At 34.2% G+C, this 22961-nt stretch overlaps 1 protein-coding gene across 5 annotated transcripts in view; it reads left to right on the top strand.

Annotated features, from left to right (window-relative positions):
• Positions 1-13754, top strand: part of LOC128211917 (B-cell linker protein-like) — a 36234-nt gene extending 22480 nt beyond the window's left edge. For 4 of the 5 annotated variants that reach the window (XM_052917049.1, XM_052917051.1, XM_052917050.1 and 1 more), the window contains 7 exons: positions 672-702; positions 1339-1551; positions 7427-7539; positions 9867-9989; positions 10173-10256; positions 10586-10747; positions 11974-13754. In XM_052917049.1, the coding sequence (XP_052773009.1) occupies positions 672-702; positions 1339-1551; positions 7427-7539; positions 9867-9989; positions 10173-10256; positions 10586-10747; positions 11974-12090 (843 nt within the window). In that variant the 3' untranslated portion in view covers positions 12091-13754. The remainder of the gene's footprint in view (positions 1-671; positions 703-1338; positions 1552-7426; positions 7540-9866; positions 9990-10172; positions 10257-10585; positions 10748-11973) is intronic. The other variant, XM_052917052.1, reaches the window with a different exon arrangement.
• Positions 13755-22961: the final 9207 nt, after the last annotated feature.

Below are 22961 nucleotides of genomic sequence, written 5' to 3'. Positions count from 1 at the left end.
CTCCGTTTCGCGGTGCTCTTGTTATATACAGCTCCTAAAAGAGGTGGAGTTTAATTTAGTCCTTATCTTTGTTTCATAGTTTCATCATTTTTCTACATATTTGAGTGAATTTAAAATGAGCCAGTATAAAAAATGAATTAAAAGTTGTGAAAATTACTCCCAGTTCCCCTAAACCCCAGGCCCCTTGTGATGATTATAAAGATTTAAGAGGATTAAAAAATATGACTTAAATCCTTTTTTGAAACAGCCTACTAAATCACGTAAGACTTTTTAATATGTGTTTACCCCAGTAGTGGGATTCAATGTACAGATTAGGTTATAAGGATGAAAGCGGTGTAGTGGATGTCGTACGACAGGTTTGATTCCGATCAGGGGTACTTTCACAGGGCCCCTTAAAAGGAAACAGTACTTGTTTCTGCCAAGAAATTCTATGATTAATCAAGCTATCAGGATAAGTTAGTATACTCCAACTTAAGCCAATCTTTTAGTCATACATCACGTCCTTCATTCACTGTATATGTCCGTTATTTCGCAATTAAAGCAATCCGATTAGCTACATCGCTCTTCGAATTTGGCAAATGGGCTTGCCCCTAAAGTTTCAATTGTATCTATTTACCAAACACGTACAATTAGTATTGTGTAAGCCCTCAAATATAATTACTTACTTGCAGGCCAGAAAATTGGACACAGATAATGAGTCAGGTAAGAAATGTTCGATTTTTTACCGTTCCTGGAAAAATTCTTATGAAACAACAGTGCAAATGTTTTTTTTCAAGAAGAACATCTGTGTTATTTTATCAAGATCATGTCAAGGACTGTTTTAGAAAAAAATATGTACAGATTGTGAGTTAGGTAATAGGAGATTGAACGTAGAATATGTTTGGTTTCCAGGAAATGTGCTTAAAAAACAACAATAAAGTTCTTTATTTTCACATCTTCGGAGAAACCAATGAAATGAGATGAAGTTGGCCTAGGCCTGATGAAGTACTTCTGGTTCGGTTAACCGACCCTAACTACGAAATAGGCCCCGATGATATAAACGTATTTATTGTCCGTCCGTATAAATAAAGAGGGTTCGATGTTACATATGTTCTACATTCCAATAATTTTGCTTATAAATCTGCAATACAGTCTTTTATGCGTGCGTGCGTGCGTGCGTGCGTGCGTGTGCGTGTGCGTGTGTGCGTGTGTTTGTCTGTTTTGGTGTGCGTCTGCGTGTGCGTTTGTGTGTGCGTGGTCATCCAAATCATCAGGCCGACATTACTTCGGCATGTGAAATTATGAATATCATTAATGAATGCCAACACCTTTAAGCTCAAGTTCTTTCTGGTATTCCAGATAATTCTCGGGATATTCCTCCGCTGCTCCGAAGAGTGTCGGGAGGCGAAAAGAAACCGATGTTTAAAATGGACCAATCAGCGCTTAATTCAAAACTCGGCAAACTCCGGCGAGTTGACTCGTGCGAGGAACCAATGTCGCCAAACCAGGTCAAGGATCCCACGAGCCCAAGTTTTCTTAAGAATGTTCAGCTTCGACCAGTGCAAAATAAAGGTGAGGCGAAGAAACAGGGTTGGGGTTGGTGGAGGGGACAGCGCGGTCAGACAAACGATATGGGGCTTTGAAACATATTTTTGGAAAACATGTGCGAAACAAAAGCAATCGATGCTGTCGTAATTGGACAATCGTTTATTGTTGTAAAATCATTGCAAGATTCGTACACATTGTTACGTTCCAGTTTGCTGAATAGTATGGTTAAAAAGAAACGAAAATACTTAGTTCAAATGTTGTTAACCAAGTAACATTATTTTATAATGTTTGTTAAATATGGACTTATCATATCGCGCTTAGTTGGACAATATATTGCAAATCAGTGCGAGAGCAATCCGAATTTAATTCTTGTTACTCACCTTGCGGATGGTATTAACGTGGCAATTGTGAATATTGCTATAGCTTTCAAGACGTTTAAACAACTAATAATACTGGGTAAATAAAAGTATTTCCTTGCAACATGCAATTACATTGGTAGCACAGTTGTCTCCCCTGCCTCATGCATATTCAAATCAACGAGATTTTGTCATATTTCCAACGGTATGTATGAAGTGTACGTAAGAATGTGGTTGCCGACGACGCTTCCATTCATGCCATTCGGAGCTCCTCGGCCATTTTTATCGAAAACAACCGGTACATCAGTTGAAGTAGTTCGTAAATTTTTGAATTATATCATTAATTAAATGTAGTGTTTTGCAGTTGTATTTATTGATCTAAGTTTAAATGGTTTGCTGGTGAAGTATATTATTAAACGTACCTCTTTTTGAGTATGTAAACAGTCCAAATACATCCAAGGTTGTTTTCGAAAAAAAAATGGCCGAGGAGTTCCGAATGTATTCATGCAATACCGTTCAATTGGGAATTAAATGAGTTCAAGCATTGCAAAATGAGTATAACACATTTATAATATTAAGACCACGATGTTGCGTCTAACATTTACGTGTAATTTAATTAGTAGGCCGTGAAATAATAGATATTGTTGTGACAATTTCACATTGTTGGGAACCTTGGTTGGCTACCATTTGATACACCTCGGCCATTTTTCTTCGAAAATACCTCAGATGTACATGGAAAGTTTTCAGAATTCTTTACATTTGACTACACTGCAAGTAGATTGCGTAGTAATTACAATTGAACAGTTCAACTCAGGACTTCACTCATAGGAATATTAATTATCTATGCAAGTAAACACTTCACTGGGACTCAATTCGAACTTAGTTATACAAATAACACTTTAAAACACTACAATTGATAATTATTATTATTTACTTTACGAACTTCTTCCACTGATGTACGCTTGTTTTCGATGAAAAATGGCCGAGGAGTTCCGATTGTGTTGGGTTCAAGCACTCAAATCACTCCCTTCATGGTCATGCTTGTTAGCAGATCCTTGCAAACTGACGTTCATTTATCATCCCTAGTTGCAAAAGAACCAGCTGGTTTCGGATCAAAATGTAGTTCGAGTCATACTATTCTTTTCCAGTATTCTCATTTGTGTAACAGAAACCTCTCTTAGTATGCTATTTTCTTTAGATAAGCTTTTATATATGGTATTGATACAATCATTATAAACCATTATAGCAACAATCTTGCCATGGAAATCAATTTATAATTGAATACAGTCGAACCCCGTTGGCTCGAACTCGCTTGGCTCGAATTCAACGTTGGCTCGATCTAGATGTAAAGGACCGATTTCTTTAAACTGATGATCAACAATACTTTTCGAGGCTCGAGGTAATCGCCGGTTCCGAGCCAACGGGGTTTGACTGCATAGAAATATATATTTTCAATTTGATATAAAAAAGAAGATCGTGTTTGCGATTTATCGTCGGACGTTGACTAAGTAGACCCCGAAATAGGCCTTTGATTTTAGTGGAAATGAGCATGTACGTGTCTGGCCCATATATAACAAAAATAGTTAAATCTTATTTTACCACATAAAAACGTAGTATGCTTTAAAATCCTTCATATTTTTATACTTTATAAAAAGGTATTTTCTCATACAAAGTGTTAATAAAAAGATTTTGACAATATTCAAAGAAAATTAATTCTAGAGAAAAATTGTACTTGATAATATATGTTAAAGGCAAGAAATTGTAATCATGGACTACCAGTACATTTTGGTTTGTAGAATAGTTTTCCCTTGGAATCTAGACCAAAGGTTTTAACAACATAATCAATGATAGAATGTGGTTTTAAAATGTGTAAAAACATATGTGATTTTCATGAACTTTTGATGCTATATTTTAAAGCTGCACTCTCACAGATTGATCGTTTTGACAACTTTTTTTTTTATTTTTTGTCTTGGAACGAGCCATTTCTTTCGAAAACGCATGGACACCAGTTATATAAGACTGCTGACAAAAAATAGATCGCATAATTTTATATTTAAGTTCAAAAATTGACATTTTATGCATTTTTCTTAAACCGTAAGGAACGGTTTAAGCCATAAAACATTAATTTTCGAATGGAAATATGAAAATCTACGAACTGATTTTTTGTAAGCAATCATATATCATTGGTTTGCAGATATTTACGCCAAAAAATGCTCTTTCAAGATTAAAAATAAAAAAGTTGTAAAAATGGTATATCTGTGAGAGTGCAGCTTTAAATGAGCTGAGGCAGAGATTGAGATTTGACTTAAGTAATTTCGTGATTTTGGGGCCAGTTGTTCATATATATGTGAAAATTTTACATTGTCCGGTAAACACTGTTGGGTAACAGTACTTAGCCGCTCCCTACATGGTGATTCTTGTTAGTAGATCGTTACAAACTGATGATGTGTTTTACATGAACGAACAAATAAAAACATTTATTGCATATTTTAAATATACATTTATGGTGAATAATATTTAAGTTAACAAACTATACTTTGTTTTGCGATTTTGCGGCGGATTTCACGCAGTAGACGCTGAAATGAGGTCTTTGATTTTTTAAGCATGTTCGTTGTACATAAGGTTTATGTATGTAAATAAAGAAATGTTGGGTCACATTTTAGGTAACAGTACTAAGCCCGCTCCCTACATAGTGATCCTTGTTAGCAGATGCTTGCAAACTGATTTTTTTTTATCCTAAATTTCACAAAAACCATCAGAGAAAAGAACAAAAGTCACGATATTCTTTTACAATATTCTTTTTTTGTAACAAAAAATACAGGCATATTCTCATAGGGCATTTTTGTTGATACCGAACTAGTTTCAGTTTTTGGGTTTCATGGGTTTCGACGGTTGGAAACCTGTTTCGAAAGTTTGTTTGAAGAAACAAATGCATGGTTTTGTGTACAGTTTCAACAAACTAATGGAGCTTTTCCATGTAGCCATTACTTTCGAATCTCTTCAAAACAATTACATGTATACCGCAGATGGTCGTTTGCATGTTTTAACTAAACAGTGTTTTTTAACACTTGTTAGATCAATGTCCGCAATGTTTTTTTTCTTTTCAAAGTGAACTAATGTTCAGAAGGAACGAACCGTCGAAACCGGAATGGGATTCGATAGTTTAAAAAACAGTTTTAATTTTTGTTAAACAAATGATAAAACTAGTTTTCATTTTTTTTTGAAACTGTTACAACGATAGCACAGTTCGTGACACCGATGTTAAACCAAAACTAGTTTATTATCAAAAAACGCCATTAGTATGCAATATTCCATACATTTCTAAGTTCATATCAGGGGCGGCCCCAGGATTTGATGTTAGAGGGGCGTATCTTAGGGGCGTATCTTAGGGGCGTAACCATTTGACTTACATCCATCCGTCAAAACCGAAATTTATTTGTTATTAGCGTTGGAAGGCGCGCGCAGTGGGGGGGGGGGGGGGGGGGAGGTGTGTGTGTGTACTCCCCCAATAGAATTTTGACATTTTCTAGTCCGAAATGGTGCATTTTGGACGCATTTTAATACTTTTTTCTCCTATATTGAAATATGGATTTATTTAATTTCGATGAAAAATAACTCCAAAAAAAGAAGCTATTTTGGCCAGTCGAGCTATCTGATTCGAGCGATTCGGTCCCTAGGGTGGTCTTTTGCTCTGAGAATTATAACAAATGAGTTCTTGTCTCTATGATACACAATAAACAAATAATCTACTCTTGGGCGGATATTTTTACATTTTAAATATTTTAATATTTCATACAATTTTTGTGACTGAAACAAAGCCTTTGCTTTTCATACACATAAGCAAGTTCGTTAAACGTAAGGTGTACACATATATATATATATATATATATATGTATATGTTCGGTCACATTTTAGGTAACAGTACTAAGCCCGCTCCCTACATGGCCATGCTTGTTTATAGCAGATCCTTGCAAACTGATGTCTGTTTATCATTTTTGTTTCACACGAACCAACAGGGATAGGAACAACCTGTCACAATATTCATTGACAGTATTATTTTATCTAACAAAAACTGACACTGGGCCGATTGTTCAGAACTTTGTTACTGTTAACAACGTGATAAACGACATCGTTGTTAACTTTTAAACGCGAATCATATGATGATGTGATCATATATATCTTAATAAAAACAATTACAGCTGAAATCATTGCCTCAAACCTTGCTAGAAACACAGCAGATAAGTATATACATTAAACTTCAAGAGCAGTAACAGTTTGAAAGTTAACAACGATATTGTTAACGGCGTTGTTAACTTTGACGATGCTCTGAGCAATTGGCCCAATGTCTCTTAGTTTACAATATTCTCTAGATTTTAAAGTTAACGTTTGGTGTACATATGGTAAACGTATAAATATAGGATTGTTCGATAACACTGTTTGGAAACAGTTCTTAACCCGCTCCCTACATGGTCAAGCTTGTTAGAAATCCTTGCAAACTGACATTTGTTTATCATCACTAGTCTCCCAAAAAAACCCGGCAGTTTTAGGATCAAAATACGTTCGAGCCATACTATTATTTGCTAGCATTCTCTCTTGTGTAACAGAAATGAATCTTACTACGCCAAATTCCCTAGATAAGAATACATGTATATACGAAAGATATCAGAAATGTGTAGCCATGCGCGGTGACTACGTAGAAAAAGTGCGCCGTTCATTGAACATGGAAGACGCGTGACGCTAATCGACTTCTAATAAAAGAAAGATGCCAGTCTGATAGTGTATTTTTCTCAAAATTTACATTTTGACCTCTAAAATGACCTTGACCTTTAAAATATAAAAATGTAAATAAACTTGAATCTGAACAGTAGTGAGTGTATGTATATATTTAAAAGTGATTTAGTTTTAATATTTACTTTCAAAATATCTTATCAACCTATTATTTGATTATTTTTCATATTACAAATTTTGGCGGCCATTTTGAACGCCATCTTGAATTTAGCGAATTCGCAAGAGCCACCATGTGGCCAAAGGCCATTTCATAAACAATAGACATTCTCCTAACACGACATATAAAAATAATTTGTATATAACATGCCGGACACTTTTTTCTCAAAAATGAGGACTTGGAACCCGGACTATTCGTTTACGTTTTTGGCGTGCGTTAAGTGACCCATAGTGACTGTGTTGAAATTGATGTAACTATCAACTTTTTGAATGGATTCGTATAATATTTATCATGGAGTATTGTTATTCATTAAACAGTATTGTGGTATTTTTTTTTATTAGCAATAGAACACAAAATACAGCACATTTACCCGAACTTCTTGATCACCCCTCTTATATTGTATCGTTGCAACGATTATGAAAACGATGTAGCTCATAATACCAACAATCTTATGATTAATACGTAAAAATCAAATTTATTATATAACATATTTATTTATTGAATACATTTATTGATTTTTTAAAAACCGATTTTTTTTAAAATAAAGATTCATCGTCATTTTTCATAAATATTTGTTATTACGGTATTCTTTCATAAGTAGTGCCCCCACCACCAGCTTCGTCAAAACCCGAGGTAGCCAAGAAACCCGAGGTAGCCAAAAAACCACAACGTCAAATGTCGGCATCGTCGAGTACTTCGTCCATAAAAGAGGTTAGTCCACCAAAAAAGTTGATGTAAGAGTTACTGTTAATCTTCGCATTTCCGGATATGAAATCGGTACCAGTCGGGTTGTTATCATTCTCATTCATCAGAGGTTTGATAATGATGAATCTAACGGATAGCATCAGCACTCTGGTGTACGAAAATTGGTTGTTATTAAAACCCCTTTATAAAATCACGTAAAGGCTCAATGGATCTTTTGCATCCATTTTCATCGGCAGCTTTCTAAATGGTTAAGTAAAAAACCGTCCGACGTCACCTTTAAAAACTGAGTTTATCAAGGCATTCGGAGCACCTTTGCCATTTTCCTTCCAAACATCTTCAGGCCATAATTTCTCGAAACCTCTGAAATCCCTTATGACTGAATGAAGCCTAGTGTAGTATTTTGTTTTTGTATAATTGGTGTAATGTATACATTCCTTACTCTTTTGGGACTTTAAAAGAAAATTATCCATATGATAGTAAAACGCTGAAAAAAGTAAAAACATTAAAAAAGAAATTTGGAAACGAAATAACCGACTTAAGGTTGTTGCGCTTAAGAACTTTCGAGAAATCGATGCCTGATGTATATAGACAGTTTATAATGTCAGATTTCTTTACCATTGACTACGCTGCAAGTAGTTCGCGTAGTAATTTCAATTTTCAATTAGCAGTTTACTATTAAGAATCTTAATGGTTTGTTCGATAATACACTAAACTGGGAATCAATTTTATTTAAGTAATGCAAATTACACGTTTAAACATAACAATTAATTATTATCACCATTATTAGTTTTACGAACTACTTTTACCGATGCATCGTCATACATCCGAGGCTCGACGTATTCCAACACTTATGACCTTGGAAATAATAAGGATATTTAAAGATTGCCCATAATGGCGGCGCCCATATTGAAAACGTGTTGTATTTGTTTTCAACCGTAAAGGGAAAAATTTAATGTTTTAGAGAGGAGGAGTAGTAGTGACATTATACCGGGCCTACATGGGTCGATTTCAAGTTTCTCCGAAGCGCAATAAAGACACGAATCAAAATAATTCATTTCAGTACATTACTTACGTTATCAAATGGGTTTACTTATGGCGTTATGATAATTGAGTTAATTGCCTGGCATCACATCACATTTTCATATATCGTGAAGCCTATTTTCGAGGTTTATCCCGAAGCTTACCGGAGTTGGCCGAGTTGTTACGATTGCTCTTATGGCTGAGGTGGCCGATTGATGATCTAGTAAAATTGCCGTGCGCCTGTTAAGTAGAACATTTTAAGACACACTTATTTGTCTTACCTTTATTTAACACTCGTACAACAATTATATTCCACCTCATGAGCCCCAATATAGATATTTCACTCGTAGCTACATCACTCATGAAATATAGCCTTTAGTACTCACTCGGTGAAATATAGTACGAGCTTACACGGTAACAAACAATTATCTTCTAGTTATATTGTGGGGGAACGAACACCGGATATAGCTAAAAAGTGATACATACATGTCAATTGTATATAAACAGTGTTACTATCATTTTTGTCCCATTTTACATGCTATCCCCAGTACACATTTCTCAACTTTGAAACTATCCTCAGTAAATAATACGGCTATCCCCAGTTCAGTACTGTGAGCATTTCTAAGGGCATATCTTTAACAGTTTAAAAGTTACATTGCCAGTTCTAACAATAAAAATAGTTTAGCTCATGGTTGTAAAATCCTTCGATTCAGATTTTTTATTTATTCAATTTACTTCCTAAAAATAGCAATACTTGTCGAAATTATGTGAGTCTTGAGGTGATCATCTCAGATTTGAAGTAACATTTTCATGGTCTGCTAAATCGTAAGTACATAAAGTACACCACAGGCCAAATTAAGCATTCAGCTATTAGTTTAAACACTTGCTTCATTTGTAGATACGGTAGATAAGCGTTAAAACAGCAAGATCTTCCCTCTGGTAAAGAAAAAAAACAACTGCATTTTTGTCTGTTTACTTATTACTGTTTGAGCTGTATCCAGTGTCCGTTCCCCCAGAGTGAGTTATTAGCACTCGATCAGTCAACAATAATGAATTTTTTTTTTTTAAATGAACCTGATTTTTTTTTCTCAAAGAGGTACCTAATTGCCGCAAAATATGGAGTTGGTATCCAAAAATGACTCTTACAAAAATAAAACGAAAAGGATGGCATTTATAAAATTACGTTATATACATTTTGTGTTCAAATTTCATTCAATGACTTAATAATTGGTGTAGTATTGGCGTTAACCCTCAGTTTCAGTCTAGGTAACCTTATCCCACGAAATATAATGTTTTACCGCTGCCATTTCCAGACGACTGACACGCCGCCACCCTCTCCACGATCGCCCACAAGCCCTCCGCCGATGCCTCCATCAGACGCATCCCTTACTAACGGGGACGACGGCGAGGACATTTACGATGATGCCACCAGTCTGGTAAAGAAAACGCCATACCCCAACGTTACTTCCTTTATTTATGGACGTTTGATTTTTTTTATAATTTTTGAAACGCGTCCGTAATGCGTATGTAACTTAATATAATAAAAACATAGTTCTTTGAGATAATTATGGGACCTTTTCCGGCAATCAATTTTTATTATGATTTCATTTCTGTTTCAGTTAGATGAGCTGCATGGGGAGCCGTGGTTTCATGGCGTGCTGGGAAGGAAGGAGGCAAAGATCAGGCTCAAATCACTGGCGCAGGTCCGGTAGTTTGTATTGTTAAATATACTAAAGCCATATATCAAAATCAGTAAGTACATGTATAAAACATAAACCAACCAATCAAAGTTACATTTATACGTCCATATGTTATATAAAGGTAGCCCTATTATACATAAGAAATAACTGGGTCGATTTTTATCATCGTTTAAACTAAACATGTATGGTCTTAAACTTTGTTGGGGGACTCAAAGAGCACGGTCGAAGTTTTGGTGTTGCTAATAGCGCTGAGCACGCAATTTAAAGCTTTTGCGACTTTCTTTCTTCTAAAGACTATTATTTGTTTTTTTCCCCACTTTATTCCTGATTAGGACGGAGCGTTCCTAGTCCGGCGCACCGACCGAGCAGGAGTTGCCTATTTATCCCAGCCGTACGTCGTTTCCACGTGGTATGGAGGCGAAATGTATAATCTTCTCGTACACACACGGACGGACGGACAAGTGGCACTGGGCAAAGCTAAAACGGATGAGTTGGTAGGGTAACATACAATGTATTAATTTATGAACGCAACTCGTACGGTTACGTGTATAAATGTACGTGTATGTGTTTGCGTGAACGTAAATGTGTGTACGTGAACGTGGGTGTGTGTATGTGAACGTGTATGGATGTACATGAACTTGAATGGATGTAAGTGTATGTGTAGACGTGAACGTGTATGGATGGATGTGCATGCAGGTGCTTGTGTTCACGTCACCGTATATATGTACGTGACCGTGTATTGATGTATGTGACCGTGTATTGATGTACGTGACAGTGTATTGATGTACGTGACCGTGTATTGATGTACGTGACCGTGTATTGATGTACGTGACAGTGTATTGATGTACGTGACAGTGTATTGATGTACGTGACCGTGTATTGATGTACGTGACAGTGTATTGATGTACTTGACCGTGTATTGATGTACGTAAACGTATATGGATGTACGTGTACCTGTATGTTTGTACGAATTATTGTGGCCTGTTGATTAAGTACTGCGATTTGTGTAATATGTTCAGTCGAATCCCGTTGGCTCAAATTCCCATTGACCGACGAACCTCGGGAAATTCGAACCAAGCGGGAATGCTTTCTTGATGTAGAAATATATCGGCCCTTTACACCCAGTTCAAGCCAACGAGGAAATCGAGCGTTTTGTGCTCACTCGGTGAAATATATTGATATCTTACACTGAAACAAATCTGTAGAATCACGTGGTTAAACAAAAATATATTTATGTTCTTTAATGTATTTTAGTTTAACCAAGACTTTTTACAGGTGATCAGATCACAACACAATGCACACTGCTTTAAATGAAATAACTGTACTAAGTCTTGATACACACAATTGTAGATAACTGTTTTTTTTCAGTGTAAGATAGCAATATATTTCACCAAGAGAGCGCAAAAAGCTATATTTCATGAGTGGTGTAGCCATGACTTAAATACATGTACTTACTTATGATGTTCATGAGGTGAAACATATTGCGATCTTACACTGTTTAGTTTATTCTTTAAAATGATATAAAAAGTTGTAGTTATTTAGAAAAACGTTCCAAAATGGAATTGAAAGCGACATAAAGTTTTAAAAACGTGTAAAATATCAAACTTTTATTTCACTGTTTGAAATAGTCGACCGCAATGGGACAAATTATGTAGTGGAAGTATTTATGGTCAACGGCTGTATACTTGAAAACAACATGTCACATTGATGTCTTTTTTAGGGGTTCACGAGTGTCCGGGATCTGGTTGCATACCACCGAGAAAAGGATCTGCTGCTACTCGCTTCCGGTGTTCCGCGGACCACCCGCTTGACCGTCTACCCAACCAAAAACGGATGACCTTATTTCCCCAGTTTACGTTATATTACAGGATGACGTCACTTCCGGTGAATGTGTTTTGTCTTGCATTTATCGTGTGGGCATATGATGTAAAAAGTAAATATTGAGGATTTTCATTTATGTTTGAAACTAATAAATTATCTCGGGTGCAATTTTGAATGTTCTACATATCAATGTGTTTTATCCATGTTGTTTCAAAATGTTCGAACATGGCTTTTGTTAGTCTGTCAGGTTTTAAGTTTTTCATTTTCGAAAGTAAAATATTTCCTTTTAAAGTTATAGTTAGAATTAAAATATTAATGATTAAGAATGGGCGGAGTGAGCGTATAGCAAAGATTTAATTCAGGTAATCTAACTCACTTAGAATACAACCTCACTGGCTGACACATTGTCAACGCAAAAACTGACACAATGAGTGTGTATCGGATGAGTGGCAGTAGGGGGACCTTTAAACACCCGCGAAAGTTGAAATTCATAATATAGTCTAGTACTTAATAGCTGCCTATCTGAAGTTTCATTGGGCCTTAAAAAAAAAATACATTTGGTTCGGGTTACCCGACCCTACCTACGGAAAGTAAGTGCCTTTCAATATGAAGTTTAAACCTTAAATGCTTATACAGAAGATAGCTTTAACACCATTCTCCAATTATGAAAATGATATTCTTATATAAAGCCTAATAAATAAAAAAAGCCTACCTACCCTACCTATTTTTGAAAAGGATGTAACCCTAACCAAACAATTTTTTTTAGGCTTTGGCTGTAAATGTAGGTTGTATTCTTATACTCGTAATACAATTGAATGAGCAAAACTAACAATAGCTTGATCTCCTCTTCTGAATTGTGCATGTTTGATTTTAATATGTAGCAGTTTACGACTCGTTATACTTTAGCAAAGTTCCATTGTTCCGATTTATTTCAATCAAAGTCTTGCTTTGCAAATAAGATATCGAATCGTTAGAAAAAAACATTTAGAAGTTATTTAAAGTAGAAGCTCTTTAATGTTCAATGAATAAATTGTACGCTGTATTCTCTGAGCATAACTGTAAAGAAATGTAGTCTTTAACATTACTTTTAGTGTGTATGTTAACAATTAATATAGAGAATAAGTAAAAGAACAGCCTGGAACAAAATTGGTGTTCGTTCAAGCGAAACGGCTTCTTACGTCTGTAAGAGGACACTTTTGAAGAAAAAACGAGTAACTGTATCTGACTTATACGACGATAAGTGTATTGCATATATTAATGAGCAAATAAATGCATAAATATATAAATAAATAAATACAGATTCATAAATAGATAAATAGAAATATATTTCCGAAAGTTAATCATTAAATTTGTATCATGGCCTTTGTAAATACAATATATCGGCTAGTGGGATTACTCGAAATGATCGTGCACTGTCCGCTTACAAACGTAAAAAGAAAATTTTTAATAGCTCTGCTGGGGGTATAGTCGTGTAATGCTTGTTCGAAATGATGTAAAGGGTACCTTGAGTTTTTATTAAATCTAAACTAACAGTATTGTGCTAACTAATTTGTTGTCTTATATATTTGTGAACATTTTAATCTTTGTATTTATAGGTTGTGAATATGTTCTGTGTTATACCTTTTCGACTTGTGCATATCGAACAATGATATATGTATCAATAAATAGAGAAAAAATGAATTATTACAGAGTTTTAAAGTGCTTTGTACTCTCTGCACAAGTATTCCATCATCCACGGTGGTACGAGTACCACATTATATCAAAAATAAAAATAACTATATTATAACTAAATTATGTTCTAAGTTATTGCGGTGGAGTGAAACAATAAAGCAGATGAGTTTTCTCCATGACGAAGTCCTCTATTATGTGCAAAGAAATTCAAATAATTACCATTTAATGATACTCATGACCTCAACGGAACAATACATATTCTTGATAACGTTCAAGAAATTTCCGAATTTGTTCTCATTTCAAGTTTTGACCAGAAACCTATTCATCACACAGAGTCGAAAGCTTTTAGGAAATCAACAAAGTCACAAATTGTTTATTCTAATAAAATTGAAGGTATTCCACTAACAATATATGCATGGCATAAATTGTCAATAGTTGAATAGTGGTTCCGGAGCCCGGCTTGATTAACAATCAATAAACAATAACTTTCTACAAACTGTGTCAATCTATTAATTATACTGCTCGTACATAATTTGCCTATGCAGCATAAAAAAGCCTAATACATATAGCCCGGAATTAACATAACAGGGTTTTCCCATGCCGGTACAAATAAAAGGCGAATTTTGAGCTATTGAAATTCATGTAACAGTCCAATGACTCTATTGTTTCCTAAGTAACTTGTGTATATTACAACGGTTTAATTTTGTTTGTACCGGAGGATTAGGTCGGAAAATCCAGAATAGCTATAATTCCGGGCTACAACTATTGGGAGATAATTTCTGGTAACAAAAGATTATTTTCATTAGTCGCATTTATTATATATTGATATTATAAGGGAAAAATATTCTACTGCCCCCCCTCCCCCCCAAAAAAAAAAATCATTGTCGTTTTTTCACAATTTCTGAAGTATATTTTTTGCTCTAGAATAAGTGATCTTTCAAATATTGACAAAATCTTTTTATCAACACATTTTATGAGAAAATACATTTTCAAGAAGTATAAAACATGCAATATTTTGAATCATACTGAAGTTTGCTTTAATGTGGTATATTGAGGTGAGATTCAGATTTGGTCTGTGTATTTTTGTAATTCTGGGGCCAGTTTGACTACATTTAGAGTTGCTTAAGGCAGTGCTTCGATGGCCAATTTGACAATCTGGTTTCTAGTTTATTTAAGCTATCATGTGAAACCATTCATGTACATATAAAGAAGAAAACGTTTGTTTTTTTGTAAATCTACACAAAAGTTCTTCTAGTAATTGAGTTAAAATGACAGAATCATATTATAAATATGTGACTTTCCATTCACAAAAATGAATGTTTATACGGTTTAAAGCTGGTGAAACATATTTTACAAGAAAATCAACAATAAAGTACTTACAGAAATACGTATTGCTGACCATGGCGTTTGGTTCATAAATGTCCGTCAGCACGCCACGGTTTTCCTGTTTGATGATAGAAAAAAACAAGCTCGTTTGAAACGACGTATGCTTCCAGAAATGGATTACTTTTATCTCTGATTGTTTTGTATAATACCAGTTTTACATACGGCAAAGAAATTGGTTGAGGGGAGAAGCACGATAACCAGAACTTTAGTTCAATGTTGAAAGGATTTGAGTCCAATGCTTTTGAAATCATTCATTTTATTTGCGGACACAGAGCAGACAAAAACAATTTGGAAAAGAAGTGCAAACTTCCAGTGTCGTTAACAATTTTGGGTAAGATATTTCTTTTCCGTGTCGTAAAATACAACAGCTGTTATTCGATCTTCATGAAACTTAGTTTAAACATTTGTCGACATGATAGTTAATTCATTCCCTATAAACATACAACTGCCAAAATGCCTATGTGTTAATGACAATTGCGGTTTTAATGCGACTTGCACATTTCCATGCTAACTTTAATTGAGACTTTCATAACTTTACGTTGAACCACATAAACATTACACGGAATTAATAGATTGGAAACAAATGCATAGACCGTTATTAAAAATATTTTGGCTGACGGAAAGTTAATTTAGGCGGAAGGTCCTGTTCTTTAAACTTATTTAAAATGTTTGAAATACTTACACTTTGGAAATCAGGTGGATATTATTATTATTTCCTTTGGTCCTTTATGGAGTCGAAACGTATTTAAAGTTACTTTTTTATTAAAAAAAAAAACGTTTATTATATGTATATTTTTTTTCAATTATTTTTTCACAGGGGAGAGGGGGATGAATGCCGTGGTTGCCCGTTTACCAATCTATAAGTCTAGCTGTTTTCGTTTGACCATAATTGGTTTGACAACGCGCATGAACTGCTTATCTTTGGTAACAACCAATTGTTTGCGTATTTGTCATCCGTATCATTTATGTACCATTAAACTAGTACAAACTCTATATACACAGTTTTCTTATTTGATAAAAAATAACAAACAATGATTGGACTTACAAAAAGGTTATTGCTGAGCATGGCTTTTAATTGATAATTTTACCCCAGTACGACACAGTTTCCTTATTTCATAACAAAAAACAAAAAACAAAACAAAAAAGTATTGTTGACCACGGCTTTGTATTGTTGACCATGGCTTTTGGTTGATAATTGTCCCCCAGTACCACACAGTTTTCTTATTTGATAAAAACAACAACCAACAAATACTTACAAAAAGGTATTGCTAACAATGGCTTTAAATTGATAATTTACCCCAGTACGACACAGTTTCCTTATTTCATAAAACAAAGAACAAAACAAAAATGTATTGTTGACCACGTCTTTGTATTGTTGACCATGGCTTTTGGTTGATAATTGTCCCCCAGTACCCCACAGTTTTCTTATTTGATAAAAAAAAGGTTTTTGGTTCATAATTGTCCCCCAGGACGACAGAGTTTTCTTATTTGATAATAGAATACACAAGGCTACTTTGAAACGATGTATGCGTCACGGAATGGCACATCTTTTCTACTACCCGTTATCATATGCACATGCAAATGTGTGACAGAATCACGACCGTCAACAGTTTTGTTCGTTGTTGAGAGGATTACTGTCAAATGAGTTTGAATTTGTTAATATCATTTGTGGAATGAAAGAGCAGACAAAAACAATTTGGGAGAGAAGTGCAAACTGGACAAGAACCAGTCACAGACTGCCATATCCCCTACCGAAAACAGTACAGGAGAATAGAACAAGGCAAACGTTGTATGCTTCCCGAAAAGGTACTTTATTTCTCGCCCGAAAAACTATAAAAGAGTCTAAAACTTGTAATATAAAAACAGGGAATGTCATAAGGTTATGCTGTAGATAAATAACAAGAATTTATACTTACAACAAAGGATTAACTCTTTAACAAACAGACAGTGTTATGGTTCCTATGAATGTACTCCAAGATGTATTTGTATATGAGTTTTGAAGTCAATACCTGAAAGACATTTGGAGTTATGATCCGGACAATTTGTTCTTTAAACAACAATAAAGGGGACACATTTTAGTAATATGTGGAAGAGAGGATTGCGTACTACACTACCTCTCATTGCCATATATTTATATTTCAAGATTAATTTTTTATCCATTCAGTTCTTATTGAGTTATGGTCCGAACAGGCAGCTTCCTTTTTAATTATTTGATACTGAAAGAGTCATAGGGGCAGATGAATCAGCTATGACTGAAGCTATGATAATGGTTCTTGCTCAATGCACTTGTTCATTCTGGTTTCTCTCTATGTTCAAATCCATTGAAATCCCAGTAGCAGTTTTAAAGTACTTCTCCGGCCAACGATGTGACAAATGGACGGTGAGCGCGGTGATTCGAGGAGCATAAAAAACATTTGCGTCAAGTTTGCACCGTATAACCAGATTCCCATCAGTCAAAAAATAATTTGATAATAATAAGTGTCTTTTTTAAATGTATTGTGCAATTACAGCTATTTTTTTTAGTTTTACTATTGACCCTTTTTGAGGTTTCCCATTCAATGTGAAAGTAACCAATTCACTATCAGACAAATGACGATAGTCAACAGAGAAGTGAGTGAAAGTGGCCAAAAGTGGATCGTAGATGGATCAACTACTTAGTTATCTTCCCCTTTGTGCGATGGTGCTATTACAAATTAAATAGTTCAAACGTTTGATTCATTGTTTATGATCTTTTGACAAAATAAAAAAGTACTATTTCTAGTTGTGGTGATCTAAAAACGAGATGTGAACGAGAAAAGGGGCCATATGAACCTAAGCTGCATTGTAATCGAACAGTTACTCACCAGTGCCATTACTTAGAGCTGCACTCTCACAGATTAAACGTTTTGACAACTTTTTTTATATAAGACTGCTGACAAATTTATATTTAAGTTCAAAAATTGATGTTTTATCCATTCTTCTTAAACCGTTAGTAACGGTTTAGGCCATAGAACATTAATTTTCGAGCGGAAATATGAAAATCTGCGATATGATCTTTTGTCAGCAATCTTTTATTATTGATTTGCTGATATTCACGCAAAAACTTGCTCTTTCCATGACAAAAAATAAAAAAAAGTTGTTAAAATGGTAAATCTGTGAGAGTGCAGCTTTAAGGGCAGGTCTAGGTAACAACATGGCATATTTGCCTATGGTCAATAAGCTCGTTTCAACGAACACGAGTATAACATGTACGATTTCTTTTTCCACATTTTCATCGATTATTAAATTAAAATGCAATTAAGAAACAAAAAATATAGCGGTAACAGTAAGCACTATTATGTTATGTTAGGGTGAACTTGTTATTGGTGTCCTTATAAAACATTGTGACGTTCAGATGTAATGGACAAAATAACAGCAATACCATTGACAAGCTGACCAAATATACACTTACAAACAATATATTCAGAACAGAAGTAACGGATTCTTTCTTCACTTGGACTGTATCAGTCATGGCATGCGATGCTTACTTCACACACGTAACAATAAAAGCGCTAGAAGCGCTGAAAGGCTGAAGACGCGACAAGCGTGATTTTGATTTTTTTTTTTAAATTCTGTTCACGGGCAAAAAAACTCGGATACATTTTTTGGGTGGCCCAAAACAGTGCCTGTAAGATCATGTAAATTGGTGAATTTTTAATACAACTAGCTAGTTTCATAACATTGACTGATAAACCCATATACTCTAGGATATATGAACATTGGTTTCATCTCGCTAGTGTATTGCTAGTTAACAATTAAATAAATGTAACCCGATATTGGCTAAGGATATTTTTACTATTTGTACTAGGTTAAGTTCAACTACCGTGGGGTCTTACTTTACAAATTTCTCCTAAACATTCCTTATTTATCTTTTCACTTGCATACAAATCGATCCAATATGGTGCCGTGTATTTGTTTTTAAATTTTTATCGACTCACCCGTTTAACGTTCTCCATCCATGACACTTCCCTAATAGTCTCTATATTCAACAAAGTGACGTCACGGCGACAATTTACGGTAACATGACGTTAACGTAGTTTTCAGACAATTATGCGTAACCCACAACTATTACCTACAACAATAGGCATAAGACATTAAACTGATAACCATTGAACTTGAATTATATTAAGATACAAAGAAACGTAATTCATTCACGTTTCCGTATATATTGAATAAAAGAAGCCCATCAAATACTTGACAAATGATGAACATTGTTCTCTGTTTGCTATTAATTTATTCTGTGGTGCGGGAAATGCACATTTCAATGAGTAAGGCTAAAATGGTTGCATGCTGATTGTTCCCAATCGTGTAGTGTCATTATATTCCGTTTAAGGCCAATAAACAAAAATTAGTTCCTCACGTTCTCGTACATCTTTAAAATTAATCATAAAAATTCGTGGCATTTGATCCACGTCATCCTTAAATTGATAAGCACTATATGTTTAATTCAGAAAAATGCCTATATTCTTTTTGATAACTATGAAAAACAATTTTGAAAAAAAAAGAACGCATTGGTACATTGTTTTTATTCGGCCTATGCATATAGATATACGGCTATCAAATCGCCGTAATAGCAAACGTCAACTAGCACACGTGTCAGTCCTGGCTGCACTCATCAGAATATTAATTATTTTTATTAACAGTTATGAATGTACCATTATACCTATGGTATCAAAGGAAACTTTGATTTATGAGACGTCGGTAACAAAACTTACAATGTATTAATTGAAATGCACGATATTTGCGGTTCAGTCAAGATGCGCATATTTTAAAAATCGTTGAACGTGGCAATATGCAACTTCCGTCTCCTCCGTAGGTATACTCGCCATACGTATTAGCATAAAATTAAAACCATAAATATGGATGAAGATTGGGACGGACGTTAAATTGGGGTCCCGTGTGACAATGCTATAAATATAACATAACATAACATTTGTTTAGCATTTAACGGTTACAATATTCATAGCCAACATAAATTATATATCACATTGTCGAGAAGAGCAAAGACATGGTCAACAGAGAGATATTGCATTATTTCAAACATAATAATAAAAGTGGTATTTAGTTATCACTATCTTATGCTCATGATCTAATATAGATGCATAGAGTTTAGATATACTAATATGTCGTAATTTCCTTTCTAAAATCTGATGACAACAAAGTTATAAACATTTGTTTTGTATGCCAATGGCAAACAGAAGGTTTAACGTATGTTTTCCTTAAATTATTATAATTTGGACAAACTAGAAGGAAATGATATTCATTTTCAATGACACTCATGTTGCAATAAGTACAAATTCTATCTGCTCTGCGTATATTATGATGCTTATCCGTTTTAATGTAAATCGTGACAGGAAACCCAAAATTGTGTAGCTGCTATTCTTAATTTATTTGTTTGTATTATATCAAGGTGAAATTCTGTTTTTACACTCAAATCTCAAGAGCCATTTTATACGTGTAGATAATTAAGCATCGTTTGTAACGCTAAGGGTGTCGGGGCAAAAATGACCGCGTCGTCAGCAAATAAAAGTAAGCATATTGATACTTCAAATACCGTCTACATTATAATTAAAATTTGATGATACATCATTCGCGATAAATGAAAAAAAACAGGCATGAACTCCCGTTTCACACCAATAGTTGACGTAAAAAATGGAGACGGGTTTGTTTTATACACATGCCATACTTTGACAGAACTATAAATTGCTTGTTTGGCTCTTACAAACCGCTTGCTTATATTTTCGGTCAAAATTTGTAGAGTAGATGTGGTCTAGTGATTTTATCGAAACATTTTTCATAATCGATAAAACAACACTATCACTTTCCTTTTTGAAAACAAATTGATTTTCTAAAGCTTTTCATTTCTACTGCTCAAATTTGTAAGTCTATCAAATAACATTTGTGAGTTTATTTTCGAAAGGATGTAAATATGTGTAATTCCTCTATATTTTCAAAGGATTTTGGATATTCTCCCGTTATAAAGACATGTTTCGAAAGAAACGATGCTATGTGGAAAAATGTATTTTTATACTCACCTGCGGTTATATTATGTAGACCGCTACTTTTTTCATTATTCTGCGAAAAAAAATGCCTATATTAAGAATAATATTTCTAAATATCTAGATTTTGCAGACAAAGTTTTAGAAATACAAAAGTATACATTGAGTTCAAAGTTGTTAGAAATGTGTGATAAAATGTTACATAAGTGTAACATAAGATTTTATTAATGTTTTTTTTTCTCAGATTCAAAAAACAGGACATTCTATTATAAGGTGGTATACATGTAAATAAAAATGCTATAAGCATTGTATTGTCTTTTAATAAATGCAATTAAAGAATGGAATGAAGGTTACACATCCATTTATGGGCAACATGTGTGACATGGTCATAAATTCCTAAGGGATTATGTGGCTTCATGACAACTTTAATTTAGGTTATAGTAACTTGAAAGTGACAGTCAATTAAGGTTGTAATACCCTGATGGCCATCATTCCAAACTATGAGCAGCTTGATATTTTTTTTTGTGTATTATTTTCTGGATTTAAAACCAAACAAAAATGTATTTAATTTATCTATACCCCCAAATCTCAGAATTTTTAGATAATACATTATTGATTACATTATCAACAACTAAAATCAAACTGTACTGAAATAGCAATATGGTACTACAACAAAATGTTTCGACTGTTGACCTTTTTTTAATAGCAATGAAAGTTTTATAAATGTTCAAGTTGAGGTTTTTATGGGCGTTTTACAAGCAAACTAAGGAGATTGCTTCGTAAATCCTTCTTTGCATTTATTTTCTTTTGCAATTATTCAAATTTGTTATTTAAAGAACAAAAGTATAGTCATAACTTTGTCCATAATATATTTGAATTCGTTCAAATATGTAATACCCTTTAGAATAATACAACAATTGTTCGGGGTAACCAGGCATCACAATCTTACTTTGCTGTACCATTGTTAATGTACTGAATATTATAGCATATTGAAAAACACTAACCATTAACTGTTAACCTTTACTCTATTGAATACATACGCACATCATCATGTGAGGTATTGCAACTAATGGCTAGATGCCAGCTAGAGCACATCTTGGGTAATATATATTATAGTTATTCAAATTTAATAATAAAAAAACCCCCACATATATTTAATCAAAGGTATCATTTGCTGTCATCAAGAGATTAGTAAATCAATGCAAAGCCTTTGTGTAAATTCATCCAATACTTTGGAAAAAAGTGTAACAAGTAAGACAAACAAATCTTTAATTGTATTTTAATAACAATTTGTTAAGTTTCTTGCAAAAAACAATGAACAAGTAAACACCTGGCTGACAAAAAATAATAGGTGTTGAAAAGTCTTTGATATAGGGGTTGAAAAGTCTTCAATATGGCTATTAAAACATTTCAACTAGGGGTTGAAAAGTCTTTGATTTAGGGGTTGAAAAGTCCATACAGGTAGGGGTTGAAAAGTCTTTAAAATAGGGGTTGAAAAGTCTAGGGGTTGAATAGTCTTCGTTTTGAGAAGGGGTTGAAAAGTCTTGGGGTTGAAAAGTACTGCTCCCGAGTTCACGTCACAAGTTAGTCGTTTTTACAAGATACTACATCGTACCATCGAGATACGAAATGCGCTTTAACGGGATACTTTTATCGTTTCAACGAGTTACTGAGTCGTTTTGACGAGTAACAAAGTCGTTTCAACGAGTTACTGAGTCGTTTTGACGAGTTACAAAGTCGTTTCAACGAGTTACTGAACCGTTTTGACGAGTTAAAAAGTCGTTTCAACGAGTTACTGAGCCGTTTTGACGAT

The sequence above is a fragment of the Mya arenaria genome, chromosome 12 (genome assembly GCF_026914265.1).
Source record: "Mya arenaria isolate MELC-2E11 chromosome 12, ASM2691426v1".
Lineage (NCBI taxonomy): Eukaryota > Metazoa > Mollusca > Bivalvia > Myida > Myidae > Mya > Mya arenaria.
This window is presented reverse-complemented; position numbering and strand designations above follow the sequence as displayed.